The 21953-nt window shown below is 40.0% G+C and overlaps 1 protein-coding gene and 1 long non-coding RNA gene across 2 annotated transcripts in view; one reads left to right on the top strand and one right to left on the bottom strand.

Moving 5' to 3' along the window:
- LOC134742006 (guanine nucleotide-binding protein subunit alpha homolog) overlaps positions 1–21664 on the bottom strand; it is a 34273-nt gene extending 12609 nt beyond the window's left edge. The window contains exon 1 of the mRNA XM_063674924.1: positions 20924–21664. Within this exon, the coding sequence (XP_063530994.1) occupies positions 20924–21424 (501 nt within the window). The 5' untranslated portion in view covers positions 21425–21664. The remainder of the gene's footprint in view (positions 1–20923) is intronic.
- Positions 1–21953, top strand: part of LOC134742023 (uncharacterized) — a 213793-nt gene that overhangs the window by 113596 nt on the left and 78244 nt on the right. The window lies entirely within an intron of this gene.

Raw genomic sequence — 21953 nt, 5'->3', positions numbered from 1 at the left:
TGTTGTTAAAGATAATATAGTCAAGAACTACATATATTTTTTCTACGTCTACAAATATCAACGCCTCTTAGAAAAACATGATCATATAAGGAGATTTTTCGCCTTCTGGCTCAGGGAACCGCCTTAATCCATACTGTCCATCCAGTCTGTCTTGTCTGTCTGTGTGTTACCTCTTCACACTTAAACCGCTAAACCGATTTAGTTGAAATTTGGCGTAGAAATGGTTTGAGTCCCGGGGAAGGACATAGGATAGTTTTTATCCCCAAAAACATCCCTTGAGAGGGTGAAAAGCGGGGTGGAATCATGGTGGAATTGAGATAATTAATGAGTTGCCTAATATTTGTGTGCATATTATACTCAAATTGAATGATTGCTATGAGACTTTCTCCAGGCGCTATTCTTACTCTAGCTGGGGTTACTACGTCCACGCAGACGAAGTCGCGGGCAAAAGCTAGTTAAAATAATATTGGAGAAATATGTTAACATCGCATTTTTATTATGTAAATGTTTAAATAAATACATTACGTGCTTAACTTCTCTACAAACACGTCCACATCATTCGACGCGAGGGAAAGCTTTACCACTATTAGCAGTGTGACTACTACCAGTTTGGCACTGATATAAACGCTATCAAGAAAGTAACTTACTTTGTATGCATCTTGCAGTTTTGACACTGTCAGTAACACATGATACGGGTACATGTATGTATGTATGTATGTATAAACTCTTTATTGTACAAAGACATAGAACACAAATATGGCACAGAAATAGGCAGTACAAAGGCGAACTTATCCCTTTAAGGGATTTCTTCCAGTTAACCTTTGAGTAGATGAGAATTGATGAAGAACGGTAGACAAATATAGCACTGCGTACAATAGACTAGAGGAAAGTCAATACATTTATAAAAGAGGGCGAAAATAAATAAAATAAGATAAAAATTTGAAGTAACAGTATAACAAATATATATATATATCCATGTATACACATGTATATACATGTCAGCGTATAATAGACACGGGAAAACAGTCAGAAAGAAGTGTTTTGTGATTAAGATACATGGGATGTGGTGTGGGAAGCGCCCGCTTAGCTCAGCAGGAGAAATTTTTGACTATTATAAATATACTTATAATGATATACTTATAATGAAACAAATATACAATTATACATCACAATAACAAATTACTCTTACTCTAAACTATACTATCCTAGAAACTAACACTAATAATAATAAGTTACACTTCAGCCGTCCCGAAAATCGTCCCGCGACCCCCCCGATGCAAAGGTGCCCATGACGCTCGCCGCGTTGCCACGTTGAACCGCGATGGACAATCTTTGCATCAGGAAGGACCCAGAGCGAGGATCCAAACCCCTCTCCCGCATGCGTCTCCCCACTTCCCCGAAAAAGGCCTTGGCCTCCGTACACCAGCACCCCGTAATTATAATGAAATAAATAGTTGTTTATAGTTGACTCTTTAGAGTGGCCCAACTTTAAAATTTAATTTTAACTAAACATATTTATATGTATTTAAGCGCATCTCGCTCGCACCAATAATCAATATGTAAGAATGAACAAGATGCAATGTTAATATTAGTAATATTAAATAAATGATTGAATCTCGCTTGCACCAATACGTAAGACCGAACAAGATGCAATGATAAGTACTAAAATTAACTAAGAGATCAGATTTCAAAATTTCAAATGCCCCTCCTATTAAAATAAAACGATATAAAAAGGCTCCATCAAACAGCATGAACTTTAAACGAACATGGAGATGACATTCTTAACTTTTTTCTTATAGGTAACTTAATATTACTCATTTAATAGTATAGGATACAGCCATATCCAGGAATCATAAAATTCTTTCGATAAGAGCAAAGAATCGGTCTAATAAATATGCCACGCCCGATGGCACGAGACGAACGTTGTTCAGAACGATAAAATGCACAGAGCCTGCATTTCTATCGATTAAATTAAGGTTTGATCTTTATTTAATACTATCTTTTGCCCGCGACTTCGTCTGCGGAACTTAGTAACAGCAGCTAAAGTAAGTATATTAGCGCCTGGATAAAGTCTCATGGCAATCATTCCATTTGAGCATATGCACAAAAATTATCAGGCAATTCATTAATTATCTCAATTCCACCCCGATTTTCACCCTCTTAAGGGATGATTTTCGGAATAATAACTATCCAATGCCCTACTCCGGGACTCAAACTATCTCTATGCCAAATTTCAACTAGATCGGTTCAGCGGTTTAAGCGTGAAGAGGTAACACACAGACAGACGGACTTTCGCATTTATAATATTAGTATGGATTGAAAGAAAGAAGAAAGAAAAGAAATTCGATAAAGCACACATACACAGGACAAAACGATAAAAAACAAGAACAAGAAAACGATAACAACTACGATACAAAGACAACAGACAAAATTATATACACACAGACAGAAAAAGCTCGGACTCGCGCACAAAGGGTTCCGTACCATTACGCAAAAAACGGCAAAAAATCACGTTTGTTGTATGGGAGCCCCACTTAAATATTTATTTTATTCTGTTTTTAGTATTTGTTGTTACAGCGGCAACGAAAATACATCATCTGTGAAAATTTCAACTATCTAGCTATCACGGTTCATAAGATACAGCCTGGTGACAGACGGACGGACAGCGGAGTCTTAGTAATAGGGTCCGGTGTTTACCCTTTGGGTATAAAAATGGATTGGGAATTGAGATGCCGCTTGGCGCTTATTCATAAAACTTCGATTTTGTGTCTTTCCAGAAATGTCAAAAAGACGGATAGAGATATTATCAACGGTTTCGTAGATTTGACAAACGTTTATAAATAACGCCGTTAACCTTTACACATATCTAATTAACCAAAGTAACCATTTAACTTGGTTTGATATCTATTCATTTCAAATCGAGCCGTATTTCGCTCCGTAGATCTAGCTCGCCGCTCATTGAAACAAATCAGTGTTTGATTGAAATTAACAAACCGCTCATTCATTCAGATAACGCCCTAGATAATCTGAACCTAGACTAGAGCTACTTACAAACTAGAGATGCAACGGATAGTTGTTTGGCCGGATACCGGATGTTTAGCCTAACCACCGGCCGAATATTCGGTATCCGGCCGCCGAATATTCGGCCGGTGGAACTATACCTATGTTTTCGGTTTTTCAGGTGCGCATCGTGCAGGTTTTGACCTGTTTCTTAGTAAACGTTCGCGCGGACTCATTTCGAAATGAGTGCGCGTGCAAGTGAGTGGTGGAATTTTTAAATTTAAATAATGAACGAGTTGGATTATGACCGAGACCGTTTCTTAAATCCAATTTGTTTACACCGAAATCAAGCAGTTAATAACTATGCGGTATCCGGCCGGATAGTAGCTTATTATCCGGTCGGATTGTAGCTCACTAACCGGTATCCGGCCGGATAGACCGGATACCGGATAGTAACCGAATATCCGGTGCATCTCTAGTACAAACTGTAATACTCATAATAGTGGCGGCGATTTATCTTGCAATTACGTTTCAAACTATGCGTTGTATGTAAATTTGCGTTCGTTATTTTTTTTAGGGTTCCGTACCCAAAGGGTAAAAACGGGACCCTGTTACTAAGACTCCACTGTCCGTCTGTCTGTCTGTCACCAGGCTGTATCTCACAAATCGTGATAGCTAAGACAGTTGTAATTTTCACAAATGATGTATTTCTGTTGCCGCTATAACAAGAAATACTAAAAAAGTACGGAACCCTCGGTGGGCGAGTCCGACTCGCACTTGTCCCTTTTTTTGCGTTAAATTTCTGTTATTAGTAGGCCTAGCACAGGAGCGACGCGACATTATCTCAGCCGCGAGATACGACTACCCGTCTCTTTCTAATTAATGCAACTAGAGTGTGTCGCGGCCGAATTACTGTCGCGCCGTTCCAACTTCCAATAGCCTAGGCCTTTTGTGGTTGTTACGTCAGATTTGTATTAGCTTAAAAATCGAATAAGTACACAAATATACACCTTACAAATTACCCTTGCCCTTATGAAACTTGTCCGTGTATACACGCGAAAGTTCTTAATCTTGTATATCGCATATGCTAATAAAATGTCAAGCAAGCTGAACATGCGATGGCTATGGCTCTTCTACACGATGGCCCAGCGCTGGACCAGCGAAATGGCCATGCGATGGTTGTGGCTCCTCTACACGATGGCCCAGCACTGGACCAGCGAGATCATGTGATGGTTCAGAGCACGCACTATTGGGCCACGTGTAGATGCGTACGCACCATCGCTGGCCCACTACCTTTGACGTGCGGACGAAAACCCGGCACCGTGGCCATCCCGCCGCGCCATAAGCCATCCGACACCACTACCCTCTCTACACACTGGCCCGTTCTTAGTGGGCCAGTATGATGGCCCATCGTGTAGAGGAGCCATTAGTTGATAAGCGGAACTCAGTAAGCTACTAGCTTTACCACTGCTTTTAAAAATCGCATATCTCTCGTCTCTACGTAGGTAGGTACCAAATCGATACAGAATTACGACTTCTGTTCGAAGTAGGTATTTGTTAAGTACTTTGGCAACGGCGGAATTAGAACACACGAATGCTTTTCAAACGAGACATTTCAAGTAACGGATTAAGCAAAATAAGGCGTTTAGATACGCTATGTAGTTTTGTGAGGACGCTCGTTTCAGTATTGGAAACGAGAAAATACGTAAAATACAATATAGGTAGTAAGAGCATATACACAATCTTCATTAACAGGAAGGCCGTGCCAGGCGTGTTTAACCTCGAAGCGATGTTAAAGATACAATCAATGTCATAAACATACATACAAATTATATTAAAACATTTATTCACAAAAATCGATTTGCGCTTTCTTCGCTTCTTCCCTTCGCCTGCGGGCCTGCAAGCTGACAATCGTGTGCAGAAAACGAAACGCTATTGTCTCTCTATCACTCTTCCATATTAGTGCGATAGAGACAGCGTTTCGTTTCGTTTGTCTGCGAACTATTGTCATATTGGCTAGGCCCCCACGTGTCTTTCTATGACACTAGGGACCTACGTCTTCAGTTCTGTCATAAATACAGTTTAAAACCTAGGGAAATTGCTAATCAGCTAGATTCAAATTTAGACAGATATAATAATTTCTGACTGAATATTGCCTTAAGAGGCCGTAGTCGATTTTGGAGAAAAAATTTAAAATTGATAGATTTAGTCGTTGAAATTATACACGTTTTGTTACGTAATGTCTAAATATCAAGTATTGGTTTCTATTAGCACGTCTTCTCATCTTGCCTTTTAATAATGAGGTCGCGAGCGTGCGTCGCCGGTAATATATGAAAAGAAGGGGCAGTTTTTAAAAATTCATCAAAAATTGATGGTGGTAAATTATACAAATTGATGTATAAAAATAGTTTCAGCAAATGTTGTAGATTGTTTAAGTATCAAAATTACCTTGAAATTAAGTCGATTTTCAGAGAAATTGTGACTTGTTTTGAAGTAATTTCTGGAGAAAATTGATTTCGTCTAACTTTCATTTACACTACTTCAAAGTCATAATAATAAAAATGTAGTCTGATAAACATCAAGTACAGGATATGTGTCATACAAAATAACCATGTTTAGCCGTCCAAACTGTACGAAATTTACAAATTAGAGCGACAAAATCAGTGCTTTACGCGCTTTTACCTAAACGTCCATCAGAAAAGCAAACATAACTAATTTAGTGAGTCTGTTTTCAAAAAATTGATCTGATAAAAGGTAAGATAAGAAGACGTGCTAATAGAAACCAGTACTTGTTATTTCAATTAGGTAACAAAAGGTGTACAATTTCACCGACTAAATCTATCAATTTTACATTTTTGCGACTAAAATCGACACCGGCCTCTTAAGAATCTCATAAGCTCATAACCATCATTTACTGAAAATTAACATTGCTTATGTGCATCTAATTATGCTACATCTCTAAAGCGAACATTGATAACCCAATTAATTTGTTATGGAAAGCGGCACCCTGTCGTAATATGAGCAATGCAAACAGGTCACTTAGTAACCAATTCTCATTCATGGTGTACCCGTTTGAATTGGCGTTGAGTGTATATCCGCCTTATGAAACACGTTGTTTATTTTACAACTCGTATGAATCATTAGAGAACGTTAATTAAGCCCTAATTGTGCAAAGGTTCTTTTATTTCGCACCCAGCAATTAGTAAAGTCGCTGTCAGATATAGCGGCAAATGTGCTCATAAATATCCCAACATGCACTTTAACGTCTTGATATATTCTTTTTTTTTAGATATTTGACCCTGGCCACAGGGCGGACACGCCATACATAAAAAATCATTTGCGTTTTTATGTGTTAACGTTAACGGCACGTCTGTACTGTACACGCGTCATGCGTCATTGTGTGAGTAAGTTGCTTCTGATCGGTCGGCAAACGGTCGTCAATCTGATGTCGCGGGGCGAGGTAATTCGCATCGAGGCGGGGCGGTGCGTGGCCGTTCTGTATGATAATACTATTACTTATTCTGTGCCTTAGCCGCTCAGATATATATATCTGATAACTAAAAACCCGCAAGATACCAACTATGACAATTAGTAGTTTGCTCGAGATAAGATAATCGAACGATATTACATTACAGTTATGCAAAGATATGAAATTATGAACACATGCCTTATTACAGTATACATAATTATTACCTCTGTTCGTGTAGTTTGGTGCGTCCGTTGTCAACGATATGTATACGCTTATGTACTTTATTTTATTTAGGGAGTGCAATCTCGATCTCGCACGAATTTTCGAGATGAAATCTCGTTGACAGGAAATCTCGATTTTTGCAATCTCGGTCGAGATCTCGATTTCTGCAGTCTCGGTCGAGATCTCGATTAATATTTTCGAGATCTCGAACGAGATTGAAAGATTAATCCGTGTGAATTATTTTATTTTGAGTTTTTTGAGTAATCTTTTTGACCTTAGATTCATGTTGTTCAAGCAGTGCTATTGTGTGCAGCCAGTTTTACCTGACGATAAAAGCACTGTAGCGCGCTCTGTGCAGAAGAATCGGGCGAACTTAGCGTACCCACAATTATTATATGATTTTTGCTCGCTTACCCTACTTTTTTTGGAAGTTGCTCAGTGCTTGTCAAAAATATCAATAATTATTACCAGTTATTCTTACTTCCATCACAGTTACATGCAAATTAGAGCTATTATTTCTTGTCTCTTTTTATAAAAGTAGATTTTTTATTCAATGTAGATTTAATTTGTTGTTTTTATTTTTAAAATATAATATGACGTACCCTAAATGAGTGGTATATACGGAAACTTAAGAGAATTTTGATCAAAATAACACATTTTTTATTACTTTGTCAAATCTCTATCTCGTCGAGATTCGAGATTAAATCTCGATCTCGATTCAAATTTTTCGTGCGAGATCTCGAATCATCGATCTTCGTGCGAGATTGCATTCCCTAATTCCATTGTAATACGACGTGAAATGTACAAATATATTAGAAGTTCGTACTTTATCTACTCGTATGCTTATGCGGTGATTCATTTCATTGTTGCAAAGATAGATATAACTCCGTAATAGATGAATACAGTCTAAGGAAAAAACGTGCCTCGAAAATCAAGAAAATTTGATTCTCGTTCAGAGGGCGCTACTAGCTTTGGCTTACTGTCGTATAGATGGCGTTGACGGTTTCGTTTGTTATTTAACAATTTAGACGCATATCAGTGAAAGAACATGGGTCAAAATCATAAAAATAATTAATGCAAATAAAAAAAAACATTTATCCATATTTAAATACATTTTATCGTATTTTTATAAATCTTCATTTTTAGTTTTAAAGTGTGTCGACAGATGGCAGTGAATTTACTGGGGTTACAAAATTTACTATGACAGTACGGCTTTAGTATAAGTTACTCTATAATTGTTGTGATGTACGTGTAGGGAGGGAACCAAGAGGTTTTTTATTCCGTTTCGCAAAAAGTGGATATTAGTCGGTTCCGGGAGGAATTCCGTGCGCATAGAGCGAGGCATACATCTCTGGGGCCTAGCCATGATGACAATCAATTGCGCCATAGCGAACGAAACGCCTCTCTCTCTATAGGAAGTGATAGAGAGGCATTAGCGTTTCGTTCGCTACGGCGTAAAGGATTGTCAACTTGGCTAGGCCCCCTGGCCTTTTCGGAATGTCAAATCTGCTATATTATTATGTTTTGGGTTATCAAATGGGAATATACGCCTGTTGTACCGACCCTGAGATCATAATGACGACTTGTTAATGATATGTATAGGTATAAGTTTTGAATGTTTTGATATCTTGACGTAAAGTACCTAATACATTGCTGAGGAAATAAGGGACTGCCGATTGTGCTATTCGGACAAGCGCAAGCGAGATAGTATAGTAATACGAAGCGGGCAATCCCTATAATAAAAATTAATATTTACTCAAGTAATAAAATATGCCAAAAGTAATAAAGTATGTAATATGCGATGCAAGGTTACAAAGGGCCACTTGCGCTTTCCAAGGTTAGCCAACTAACTCGGGGTTAACCGTTTATACAGGGTTAAACTGTAGGTACTGTATAAACGTTTAACTCCGAGTTAGTCCGTGGGTTAACGCGTAAGTGGCCCAAAGCCAACAATGATATATGAAAATTCAGTGCCGGCGTCTCTTAAACGCAGTCTTCATGGGCAGTCTATAATCACGAACATAACGACATTAAGCACCGTGCGACATTAAGCGCCCACGTCTCTGATTTATTCAACAACGAAGCTCATACAGGAAGAACATGTGTATTCTCTATCGAAACGCAAGTGCTGGAAAGTCCAGTTCTTAACTAGTGTAAGGAGACCTTGTGATCGATAGTAACGCTGGATAATATGAGATCGCTTTTATTCTGGATTTCCAACGACACACCAATTAGGGTCACTGGCCACCCCACACTGGCTTCTCCTAAGCGTCGGCGTCTAGTCAACTCTATGGCTGTTGCTCGACGCAACGTTGGCGCAACTGCGCAGCGACGCCAATTTCCATAGCGCTGACACGAGGTCTCTCTAAGGCCACCCCACACTAGCATCTTTTGAGCGTCGGCGCTATGGAAAATAGCGCCGCTTCGCAGTTGCGCCAACGTTGCGTCGAGGAGCCGCCAAGTTGACTAGACGCCGGTTTACCCTTACCATGAGTTTACCGCGGCCATTTACGCTAGCAATTGCGTAAATGCGCTCTCAATGGATCTCGTTCATAGGTACTGATACATTTATTAGAGCGAGTGAGACGCGCTGCGAGTTTACGAATATGTCCGTGAGTATTGAGTATACTTATGTAAGGGTACAAACCTCGGATGCAGCAAATATTAGTCGGCTATAGTGATCTAAACGGTCCCAGATGTGGTGAATCACTCGTGTAGACAAATACGTAAACCATAAGTGGTTGTACGTTTAGTTTAAATGTTTGTTAGAGGAAGAGCACATTGTAGGCCGTTATTTTATTTTATTTGTTAGGAAAACTTACAGCTAGAGTAACAAGTTGGGTAATAACATAGAAACAGTGAGCCAATTACAAATTTCCACAGATACATGACGTGCAAAATTACAAGTATTACAACTAATAATTACTTACTTATAAATATACTTTACTTATCTTATTAGACGTGGAGAATTGGTTTTAACTGTGAACGAGAAGAACAAAAGAGAGAAAAAACCGGCCAAGTGCGAGTCGGATTCGCGCACCGAGGGTTCCGTACTTTTTAGTATTTGTTGTTATAGCGGTAACAGAAATACATCATCTGTGAAAATTTCAACTGTCTAGCTATCACGGTTCATGAGATACAGCCTGGTGACAGACAGACAGACGGACAGCGGAGTCTTAGTAATAGGGTCCCGTTTTTACCCTTTGGGTACGGAACCCTAAAAAGAACAGGATAGAGATACATAAGTGCTAACAGTGGGAAAAGTCTTGGCTCATTAGTTTACGTATCGAACTAAAGCTATCACAGAACAGATCGATGAGATCATGATGTTTGCAAAGCGATTGAAAGACCTAGCAGCTCTTAGAAGAATGGAGTTTTTCCCGTAATTAGCATGAACGAAGGGAATATGGAAGGTTTTTTTGGTGCGAGAGGATATGCGTGAGGGGACTGCGAACTTCAAGCTTGAAATTCGCAGTCTCTATTACAAGCTTTTATTTAGTTTTACCGTTAGTTGTCTCCCTATACTCGTAGTCAAACCCCTTTTTGTATACCCAACATAAGTAGGTTTTTTTGCCAGGGTAAATATTTTATTTCTTATCTCAATTGAACGTACCGAAACTAGTCCCAGTAGCTACCAGCAGCTACTGGGGCTGGTTTCGGTACGTGTCGCGCGAGTGACTAAAAGGAGTCTAAACAATAAAATTATTTAATGTTAGTATGTCTCACAACAGTTTAAATTTGAAACATCATAAACGCCAAATCAATATCTGTGGGTCTTTCATCATCATTCTCCTGGCGCATTCCCTATTTGGGGCCGGCCCTCCTGATACTTGATCGCCACTTGTTGCGATCTTTAGTCATTGCTGGCGTTAAGCCTAGCTCCGTCATGTCCTTGGAGATGGTTCTAGTCCAGTTGGTTGGCGGGCAGCCTCTGCCTCTCTTGCCCTCGTCTATAGCCATAACTCGTCTCGTCATGTGGTGTTACGCGAGTGACTAAAATGAGTCTAAACAATAAAATTATTTAATGTTAGTATGTCTCACAACAGTTTAAATTTGAAACATCATAAACGCCAAATCAATATCTGTGGGTCTTTCATCATCATTCTCCTGGCGCATTCCCTATTTGGGGTCGGCCCTCCTGATACTTGATGTGGCGATCTTTAGTCATTGCTGGCGTTAGGCCTAGCTCCGTCATGTCCTTGGAGATGGTTCTAGTCCAGTTAGTTGGCGGGCAGCCTCTGCCTCTCTTGCCCTCGTCTATAGCCATAACTCGTCTCGTCATGTGGTGTTCGTCTCTGCGCATTACATGGCCATACCAGCGTAATTGGCCCTCCTGCATCTTATGATGTATCTCTGCAACTTTAAAAGTGCCGCGGATATACTTATTCCGAATTTTGTCTGACCGAGTAACACCTCCAGACCAGCGCAGCATTTTCATTTCAGTGACATGTACTTTCTGTTGGTCACACTTTCTCATTCCCCAACATTTGGATCCGTAAAGTAAAGCTGGTCTCACTACTCGTTTGTACACGGTACCCTTGGGTCTTTGAAATTACAAATTTAACTTGTAAGTATTTGCAGTTTTGTTGTGGCTAGTTTTTTTTTCTAAAGAATTCTTCGACCAAAGGTATAGGTCAAACCTAACTATCATATTCGGACCGTATTCAGGTACGACTTGGAAACCGGCGACGCGTTCTGGCTTCTTGTCGTGTCGCTGACTTCGAATGGTACTTCATAGAAATACATAGAAACCAGTCGTGTCGCCGCGACGTGTCGTCTGTAGTCGCGACACGTCGCCGGGTTCAAACTTGTACTGTTTTTTTACCAGAGCTACAGGAAAATTGGTACTAAAACGAATTATTCCATCTAACGCCGCGTTCTGGTAGGTACGAACTAGGGCTCCCGGTATCCGTGTTACACGCCGATACGAATACCCGTGTTCTTAAGCCCGGCGGTACTAAGAACCCGGTTTACACGGAACCGCCGGGATTCGAAAACGTTTCGAAGGAACGTTCCCAAGAAACGTATCTCAGACACGTATCTCCGTTTACACGGGTACTTAAGACCGTTCCGAACGGGTTCAAATACTCCAAACCAGTTTGAGCCAATGTACAATGGTAACAAGGTCCACTATTATTATGTTGACTTCAGATGAATTCGTTTGTCGTACGATTTTTAAAGTGAAGCTTTTATTCTATCGCCCCAATTTATTAAGTTAAGATTAAAACCGCGATTTTAATACCGTAAATCGAATTAATTTCCGATTTTTTTTAGTTAAATGCCTACAATCCGAAAAAAGTTTCACTTGCATCGTGGTTTCATAAAACCGCACAATTACTTTTTTTTTAAATTGTTTTTAACCGTATTGATAAAACATAGGTACTGAGCCATCTTCCTAATCTTCCTATGTTTAATAGTAGGTATACATAATTTTTATTTTAAACTATTTATATCATTTAATAAAACCGATTGCTTCTAAGCTAATTACAAAAATTTGATATCGATCATAGTTTCTTTTTATAATTACATAATGGTATAGTATTTTCGTTAATAATAGGTGTGCAGACAGAATACAATATTAATTAAAAATAACAGTTTAATTATTTCGTGGTTATTTTTATCTCGGATCTATTACTGCTTTGCGAAAACAACAAACCTGCCAACGGCGCAAAAAAGTTATTAGTAGGTACACAGAAGCGGGATTATCGAGTAATTTTACCCAAGAACCATAAAAACCCATACTACCTTGGATAACTTGCGATAATATTGCTAATTACATTAAGATAGATCTTTAAATTGGTAATCATTCATAATTCACTTTGGTCACTTTCGCACTAGCGTTCAGGTAATAAACTTAAATGCGCACGTTGCCGACCGGTGGTCCATCCATCCATTGTTTTCCAATATCCTTTTGTTTGTCATCGTCGAAAACATGTAGGTTCCCAAACTATTATCACAAGTGTCACCGCCAATTACAAGCTTTATGTCGTTGTAATAAGGTCAAAACATCTGCACAAGAAAATGTTTTCAATTGTTTTGTAGCTGCACCGCACTAAAAAGCGTTTTACTGTGGTAAGAGGTACCTAAAGTAAAAACAATTAGAATTTATTGAGAAGGTGCAATTTTATCAAGTTGATTTAAAGTGTTTATTAATAACTAAAGCGACCCGCCCCGGCTTCGCATGGAGAGTCAAGCATAATAAAATACATTCTGTAACAAGTATTGACTTCGGAAGCCTAATCATACTAAGAGTTCAATGTCCATTTATCTGTCACCACTCACTAGGCTGTATCTCATGAACCGTGATAGCTAGACAGTTGAAATTTTTACAGATGTATTTGTACGGAACCTTCGGTGGGCGAGTCCGACTCGCACTTGTCCGGTTTTTTTAAAAGTTAATAATGGGTTAATTATTCTTAAAATATAGACAGACAGCCATCGCGCACTTTTTTGTAGACCAATGAAAGAGAGACAAGTCCACCATACATTGATATCAAATAGATTGGGCAGCGTTTTCGATTAAGCCAGCGTGATTTTTTCTAACTTCATTAGCAAACATCGTCATATTTCTACCAATTTAAACAAAACCTTAACAAAATTTACACATAAACATTCCCAAAGAAAAACTTCATTCATAGGTGAGGTCTGATTATCGCGAACATACAGACAGACATACGGACCCGGCGGGGGACTTTGTTTTATAAGGTTTACCTACATTATATGACAAGAAATACAATTTCATATCATGTTCTTAAATTAAACTTAAAATAAAGAAGCAAGTTAACATTGTATTTTTTTATAAATACTTACTTAATGCCAATTTTGAACATTAGTTTGACTTCCTGCCTACATACTGAACTCGATGGTTCTAATATTTTTTTTAAATAGGTACTAGCAGGTTTTTATATTATATTGCTAACCCGCAACGTAAAAAAAAGTAGCTATTTAAAGTGCTATATAAAATACTATACTTTGATAAGAAGCGTGAATACTCTTAATACCTATTGCAAGCAAAAACTACATGCTCAAGAAAGGAGTTTCTAAACCGTTTATTGAATTTCGACTCTATGACCCACGGAATAAGGTTAAATATGACAGAAACTCGTCATGAATCTTTTGTCTATTCATTTGTAGCTGGCGTTCGTTCCTTCGCTACTATCGTCAAGGACGTGTCCCGGAGCCACGGATAAATAAGATACGTATCTTCGAATACCCGTTTATCCGTGTACACGGGTCTTAACTACACGTTTCTTAATTAAACGTGTGGAACGGGCCAGAAAACCGTTTACGTATTATTCGGAAACGGGTATTCGAAACGTGTAAACGAAACACGGATTCGACCGCGAGCCCTAGTACGAACATATAAAATTGTAATTACATTCCTTATCTCTTTAGATTAGTCATTGGCCTGTTGCGTCATACATCGGCAGCAATAGCAACCGGCACATGATTCTTAAACATCTTTAAAATATTCAAGTGATTTCAATCTTGGAGATTTATTCAGAAATTCAGATCGATGTGTAAAATATTAATTTTATCAATTTTATTCTAATGTCAATATTATAATAATGTCCTATTGACTGACACCTGCTTCTGTCTATTTTATGTTTCTGGTATTTGATCCTCAGAAAAAAGATTGAATAAAATGACACCAATCCCTACTAATATTATTACAGATGAAGTGCATAATTATTTTCCATCGTCTTTTCACGATAATGTACGAACCTGTCTTGCTATTTCAGTCAGTCTAGGTACAAAAACCGGCCAAGTGCGAGTCGGACTCACACACGAAGGGTTCCGTACCATTAACTATAAAACCGACCAAGTGCGAGTCGGACTCACACACGAAGGGTTCCGTAGCATTAACTATAAAAACGGTCACCCATCCAAGTACTGACCCCGCCCGACGTTGCTTAACTTCGGTCAAAAATAACGTTTGTTGTATGGGAGCCCCACTTAAATCTCTATTTTATTCTGTTTTTAGTATTTGTTGTTATAGCGGCAACCGAAATACATCATCTGTGAAAATTTCAGCTGTCTAGCTATCACAGATCACGAGATACAGCCTGGTGACAGACGGACAGCGGAGTCTTAGTAATAGGGTCCCGTTTTTACCCTTTGAAGATGGAACCCTAAAAAGTACTGAGTTTGACTAAAGTAGCATGACAAATAAGAACGTTTCAGAGAAAATACGATTGAAAACAATTATGCACTATATCTGTAAATGCATGTCTGTTACCTCTTCACGCTTAAACCGCTGAACCGATTCAGATCAAATTTGGTGTGGAGATACTTTGAGGCCTGTGGAAGGACAGAGAAGTTCTTATCAATCAGATCAAGTGGCGGGCAGAAGCTAATTAGATATATTAGGTATGAATGCAAGTGCGATGCACTGATATAGAAATTCACTTGGTCTTACATTTTATAGTTATGAAATTCACAACTATAAAATGTGAGACCATCGAAATTAAACTATCGTGAGACATATTTCAAAATATTTAGAAGTACTGTTTCACTCACTATTATTTTTAATCGCTTTTGTCGACATGTTTCGGATTCGTCGGGAATCCTTCATCAGGCACGACTGTCCGCGGCGGTTGTTCTTCGTGCACTGCGTGTACATGTCGCCAAAAGCGAATAAAAATAATAGTGAGTGAAAACGTACTGATCTAAATATTTTAAAATGTAAGACCAATTGAAATGAATACACCTTTACGGCTCGGCCACAACATTGCGCGACTGGCGACGACGGCGGCGTCAACCATAGGTGGAAACGAACGAGAACGATCCAACGATCACCACGAACCATAGGTGGGAACGAACGATCACCGCGAACCATAAGTAAGGACCTGTACGATCACTGTGTCTCGCTCCAACCTATGGTTGCCGCCGCCGCCGTCGCCATTCGCGCAATGTCGTGGCCGAGCCGATAGGTGCAATGCGCCGAACGTGATAGGTAGCTTTAGATTAACTATTGCATGATAAATGTTACGCATAAATCTAGTAGCGCTAGATCACGCCCGATCAATTTCTTCATAGGCTATCTATAAAGGCTTCTATTACAGACATTTCACACTTAAAATTTATACACCGTGGGCCGCAATAAACCGACATACTTCTATCATTGTCATGTTTGACTACTTCCCATTTGGCGTTCTAAGTTCACGCTATAGTAATGACAATATTAAAAAATCGGACAAGTGCGAGTCGGACTCGCCCACCGAGGGTTCCGTACTTTTTAGTATTTGTTGTTGTAGCGGCAACAGAAATAAATCATCTGTGAAAATTTCAGCTGTCTAGCTATCACAGATCACGAGATACAGCCTGCTGACAGACAGACGGACAGACGGTCAGCGGAGTTTCAATAAAAAACAAACATCATCATCATCATCATCATGTCAGCCGATAGACGTCCACTGCTGGACATAGGCCTCCCCCAAGGCTCGCCACTCCGACCGATCCTGTGCCGCTCGCATCCACCGAATTCCCGCGACCTTCACCAGGTCGTCGCTCCATCTCGTTGGAGGCCTACCGGCAGTTCATCTTCCGGTACGCGGACGCCACTCCAGAACCTTCCGGCCCCACCGGCCATCAGTTCTGCGAGCAATGTGCCCCGCCCACTGCCACTTAAGGTTTGCAATTCTGCGAGATATGTCGGTGACCCTAGTTCTACTGCGGATATAATCATTTCTGACTCTATCACGCAGAGAAACCCCGAGCATAGCTCTCTCCATTGCCCTTTGCGTGACCTTGAGCCTTCTTATGAGGCCCATCGTTAGCGCCCACGTCTCAGATCCATATGTCATCACTGGCAACACACACTGGTCAAAGACTTTTGACTTAAGACACTGCAGCAATTTGGACGAAAAGATACTGTGTCATGACATTTGTTTGTCTGTGATGTCCATAATATCTGTGTTTGTCTGTTTGTTGTAGGTTCCCAGCCTATCCTTCCACAAGTTCAAATTTAACCGAACCTTGTCTCACAAATCAAGTCTACACACCTCGACATTGGCAGAATCCACCTTGCTAAACTTAGCGAGGAGTAAAGCCATAAATGGGAAAAAAAAAGATACTGTGGAGTCTATGGAGCTTCCCGAACGCTGCCCAACCGAGTCGGATTCGACGAGTGACCTCTTTCTCGAAAAAACAAACATATTTCGAGAATTGTAAGCTGTCAGAAGGAAAATAAGCCAATGGAGTCTCAATCAGCACAATGTTTAACTTTAGTAAGAGGATCAGAAAGAACTCTTACATATATACGTACATAAAAACTTGAACCTGTTTGAATCCAATGATCATTAACTAATTACTGTAAAATGAGATCAATCTTATTATGTGTATTCCGTTTTTTTAATGAAGTAAATCTTTAAATAACACCCATAACCAGGATAAAAGTGATAATGTTACAACTTCTTGAATAAACGTCTTTTATTATTATTATTATTTGTCTGTCTTTCCATATCTCGGGACCATGGGATCCCGGACCTTTGAGAGGCGTGCGTGGGGCCGAAGCCAACAGCGCAGAGGCCCTTTAAGACATATTAATCTAAAAGCAAGGGATACACGTGGCGGATACCATCCCCGAACGCACAATGTGATACATCCGGAGATGGTCCCCGCCAGGTGCAAAGACTATTGCAGTGCAGCCCTTTTGTGCTGCGATGGGAACTAAGGTCATAGGCTATAGATTTGAATATTGGATGGACTGGATAATGGGCTATGGGAGGAGACAAGCGGACACCTGCCGTGACAATCAGTCTCAAAATTGTGAAAGACAGGTGGTGACTCGCCAACTCATTTAGTGGGCCCTACAACGGCCGCACGCACAGTGCGACAATAGAGCAACACTTCAGAGCGGCTGTGAGGTTGTCGAGAGGTGAGTCTGCGGTAGCCAGTTCCCGGTAATCTGTTCAGCAGGCCGCCGGCGTTATGACATTTTACACTTCCAACCTGGACATAGGTCCCGCTCTTGCGACTCCACTCTGGCCGGCCAGTCAAGGCAAGCACAGAGGCGAGGGCCAGATGACAGGGCCCCCTGGAATAGGGGTCCGCGGTGTCGCCACTCACCGTCAGCTCGCCACAAGCTGCCCCCACGGGGTTATTATTTTTATTAATTGAATTAATTAGGTATAAGAGCTATGCCAATATTGGAGGTAAACAATTTGTCCTTGACCTAAAGAATCAAAAGGGTCCTTATATCTGGATGTCCTTGTCTATGAGGCACTATGGCACAAAGATTCAAATAAAGCAACTTTTTAGAGTTCCATACCCAAAGGGTAAAAACGGGACCCTATTACTAAGACCTCGCTCTGTCTGTCTGTCTGTCTGTCCGTCTGTCCCCAGGCAGTATCTTCTCTCTCTCTCTCTTTAGCCTTTTTCTACCCTTTGGGTGTAGGCCTCCTTCATTTTGCGCCATTCGTCGCGGTTCTGTGCGACTTGGAGCCACTGTTTCCCCACAGTCTTCTTAATGTCGTCGTCCCAGCGCATCTGGGGTCTACTTTGAGGACGCTCTTCCCCCCATGGTCGCCACTCGAGTAGTCGTTTACTCCACGAATCGGTCTTCCGTGCTATATGACCAGCCCATTCCCACTTCAAATTGGCTACGCGTTTTATAACATCATTGACTTTGCTCTGTTGTCTCAGCCATTCATTTGTTTTACGGTCTCTCAATGTGATCCCCACCAATTTTCTCTCTAACGCCCGCTGGGCAACGCTCAATTTACGTAGTATGTCTTTGGTGAAAACCCAGGTTTCAGCTCCATAAGTGAGAACAGGCAGTATCTTATGAACCGTGATAGCTAGACAGTTGAAATTTTCACAGATGATGTATTCTGTTGCCGCTATACAACAAATGCTAAAAACAGAATAAAATAAATATTTTACCCTTTTGGTACGGAACCCTAAAAAGGTATTTGTAATCTAGCTAGGCCTTTCCTTCCAAACCAAGTCAAGTCAAAACAAAACATTTTTGATTCAGGTAGGCCTAGGAACAAACACTCAAATTATCCTTAACATTACAAACATCATCTTTTTAGATATCATATGTAATGTAGGTAATTTTTATTCAGTCAAAAAAAAAAAAAAAAAAAAAATTATAGAAAAGACGACTGAATATCAAATGCCTTTGTGGTTAGCATTTATAGATTATAAAAAAGCATTTGACAGTGTTGAAACATGGTCGGTCATAGAATCACTACAAAATGCACGCATAGATCACCGATATACTGCTCTAATCGAAAATATGTACAAAAGAGCCACCCTAAAAGTGAACCTACCCCCGCTGACCGAGCCAGTTCGGATTGAGAAGAGCGTACGACAAGGTGATACGCTTTCACCAAAACTGTTTACTCTGGTCCTAGAGGACATCTTAAAAAGCCTGAACTGGGAAAAGCGTGGATTGAGTATATGGGGTAGTCGCTTGAATAATTTACGGTTTGCTGATGATATTGTCTTGCTGGCAAGCGACCCCGCTGAACTTCAAAGCATGATCCAAGAACTCAGCGATGCTTCCATACGGTGTGGCCTGGAAATGAATCTAGACAAGACAAAAGTTATGACCAACACAGATGTCAAGGCGAATATCACAGTTAACCATACCGCCATCGAAACTGTCGATAAATACGTGTATTTGGGACAAGAGATAGTGACTGGAAAAAATAACCAAACCAATGAGATCAACAGACGCGTACGACTAGCCTGGGCAGCCTATTCCAATCTCGAGTTTGCCTTCAAAATGAACCTTAAGGCCGAACAAAAAGCACGCATATTTGACCAATGTATCCTGCCTGTTCTCACTTATGGAGCTGAAACCTGGGTTTTCACCAAAGACATACTACGTAAATTGAGCGTTGCCCAGCGGGCGTTGGAGAGAAAATTGGTGGGGATCACATTGAGAGACCGTAAAACAAATGAATGGCTGAGACAACAGAGCAAAGTCAATGATGTTATAAAACGCGTAGCCAATTTGAAGTGGGAATGGGCTGGTCATATAGCACGGAAGACCGATTCGTGGAGCAAACGACTACTCGAGTGGCGACCATGGGGGGAAGAGCGTCCTCAAAGTAGACCCCAGATGCGCTGGGACGACGACATTAAGAAGACTGTGGGGAAACAGTGGCTCCAAGTCGCACGGAACCGCGACGAATGGCGCAAAATGAAGGAGGCCTACACCCAAAGGGTAGAAAAAGGCTAAAGAGAGAGAGAGAGAGAGAGAGTAGGTAATTTTATATTATCCGATTTAACAGAATAGGAACCCTAAATAAATATAATTATTTTGCTTTTTTGGTGTTGTTTGTATTATGTTTTTGTATTTTCTGCCATATTTATCAAAAATAAAAGTGCAACGTGCATTGCAAAAATTAATAAATTTGCAGTCTAGAGGAAAGTCATTAGAAATAAACAACTGATATAATAATCATACCCCGCAATCGAACTAGCAAATCTGTAGCAGTTGTACATCAGGGTTGTCACTGTTGCCAAATGAAGATCAATGTCATGTTGGTAGAAAGTATAATATTTGCAACTTACTTTCTACCAACATGACATTGATCTTCATTTGGCAACAGTGACAACCCTGATGTACAACTGCTACAGATTTGCTAGTTCGATTGCGGGGTATGATAATAATTCATGTTTGTTTTGTTTCCATAAGTTATTCATTAATCCCTCGTATGACGGAACGCGGATCCGCATACGAGGAAAGTATCAGAAGAAAATAAACCCCGCACTTAAATATTATAAATATTGATATAGTAAATTTATTTAAAGGAAAATTTAAACAACAATGTATATTTTATATGAATTTCATCATTGAAATGTTAAAAGCAATCACAACACTACAATTCTCAAGAACTCATTAAAAACTAATATCTTTGTATGTCACTAAATGATTACACCAAAGATAAATATTATTACAGTTATTAATAGCACCTCTCCATAAAAAAAATTATACAACAAATGTTGTAACACCCTAATAAAATGTTAATAAAAAAACGCGTGGCACAATTACATTGGCAAGAAACTGCATTGTCCACTTTAACATTCAGGAAAGACCACACCATTATTATTATTCACAGCACTGTCTTTGTTTATGTCATGATTTCTTTAAAATTACAATGTGTTGACAGCAAAGTATCATAGTCTACCTACCTGCATAAATGAATACCAATTATGCAATAAGATTAATAGGACCAGTAGTCACTACAAAATAAACAAAGGATGTTTACTTACCAGTTGGAACTCTCTCCGCCTGTCATAGGCCCTCTTGATGGCCCTGTCGAGCCACAGGGAGTGTATGTGCGGCGCGTAGTGCATGAACAGCCGGCTGTCCAGCGTCTGCGTGCTGTTAAAGTGCAACGCCTGCTGTCCCACGTCCAAATTTCTAGGATTTTCCCACGGAATCGCCAATTTGTCCCTCGCGTCAACTAGAACTTGTATTCCTTTCACTATATTCTGATATATCACATGCTGGTACTCCCGCACCAACTCAGGCTCGAACTTCACTTTGTGTATGATCCTCATCTGTTTGAGGAATGTCGACTTCCCGCTTTCACCCGCGCCGAGCAGCAGCAGCTTCACCTGCCGTCGCAGTGTCTGCTTGTCCTTCTCTAATATCCGGTCGATCTCTTTGCTCCTGTAGCGCTGCTCGATCTCCTCCGGAGACAGCTTCAGCCGCAGCCAGCAAGTCAGCGCCTCCGTACAACAGGTACATGACCACAAATCGTTGGCCATTTTGCATGATTATCTACGCCCATAGAAAGTGAAAATAAGCACGTGATGTTAAACACATCTTAAACGGTTCATTGTACACATATTATCGTAATAGCACTACGTATGCACTGATAAATATTTTTTTAAACTCAATTCAGAAATATACACGCATTCCAGTAATCACCCCTCCCAAACTCAAGAGAAAACTTGGGCTGCATCATAGACAAGTTTTGATTGACGTTTTAGCACACATAACCACATAACATGATTACATAGAAAACTGAAATGTGACATGTATTACTTATTTACAAATGACAACAACTTTATGAAGAAATAAATATAAAGAAAACATGTTTTACTTTGACGTAGTTAGGAATTTTATTTTCTACAAAGATTAAACGAACGAAACCATAGACAATAGTTGGACTGAAAGGGCTACTCGAACTGATGCAGAACTGTCATTACTTCCATTCAATCGTTCAATTCATTCATCCTTTCACAACAAATTCCCACCAGCACCAATCCGCAACGATACGTGTGACGTGTGACG

Source organism: Cydia strobilella, chromosome 6, assembly GCF_947568885.1.
Source record: "Cydia strobilella chromosome 6, ilCydStro3.1, whole genome shotgun sequence".
NCBI lineage: Eukaryota > Metazoa > Arthropoda > Insecta > Lepidoptera > Tortricidae > Cydia > Cydia strobilella.
The sequence above is the reverse complement of the archived record's forward strand: the minus strand, read 5'-3'. Positions and strand labels throughout refer to the sequence as shown.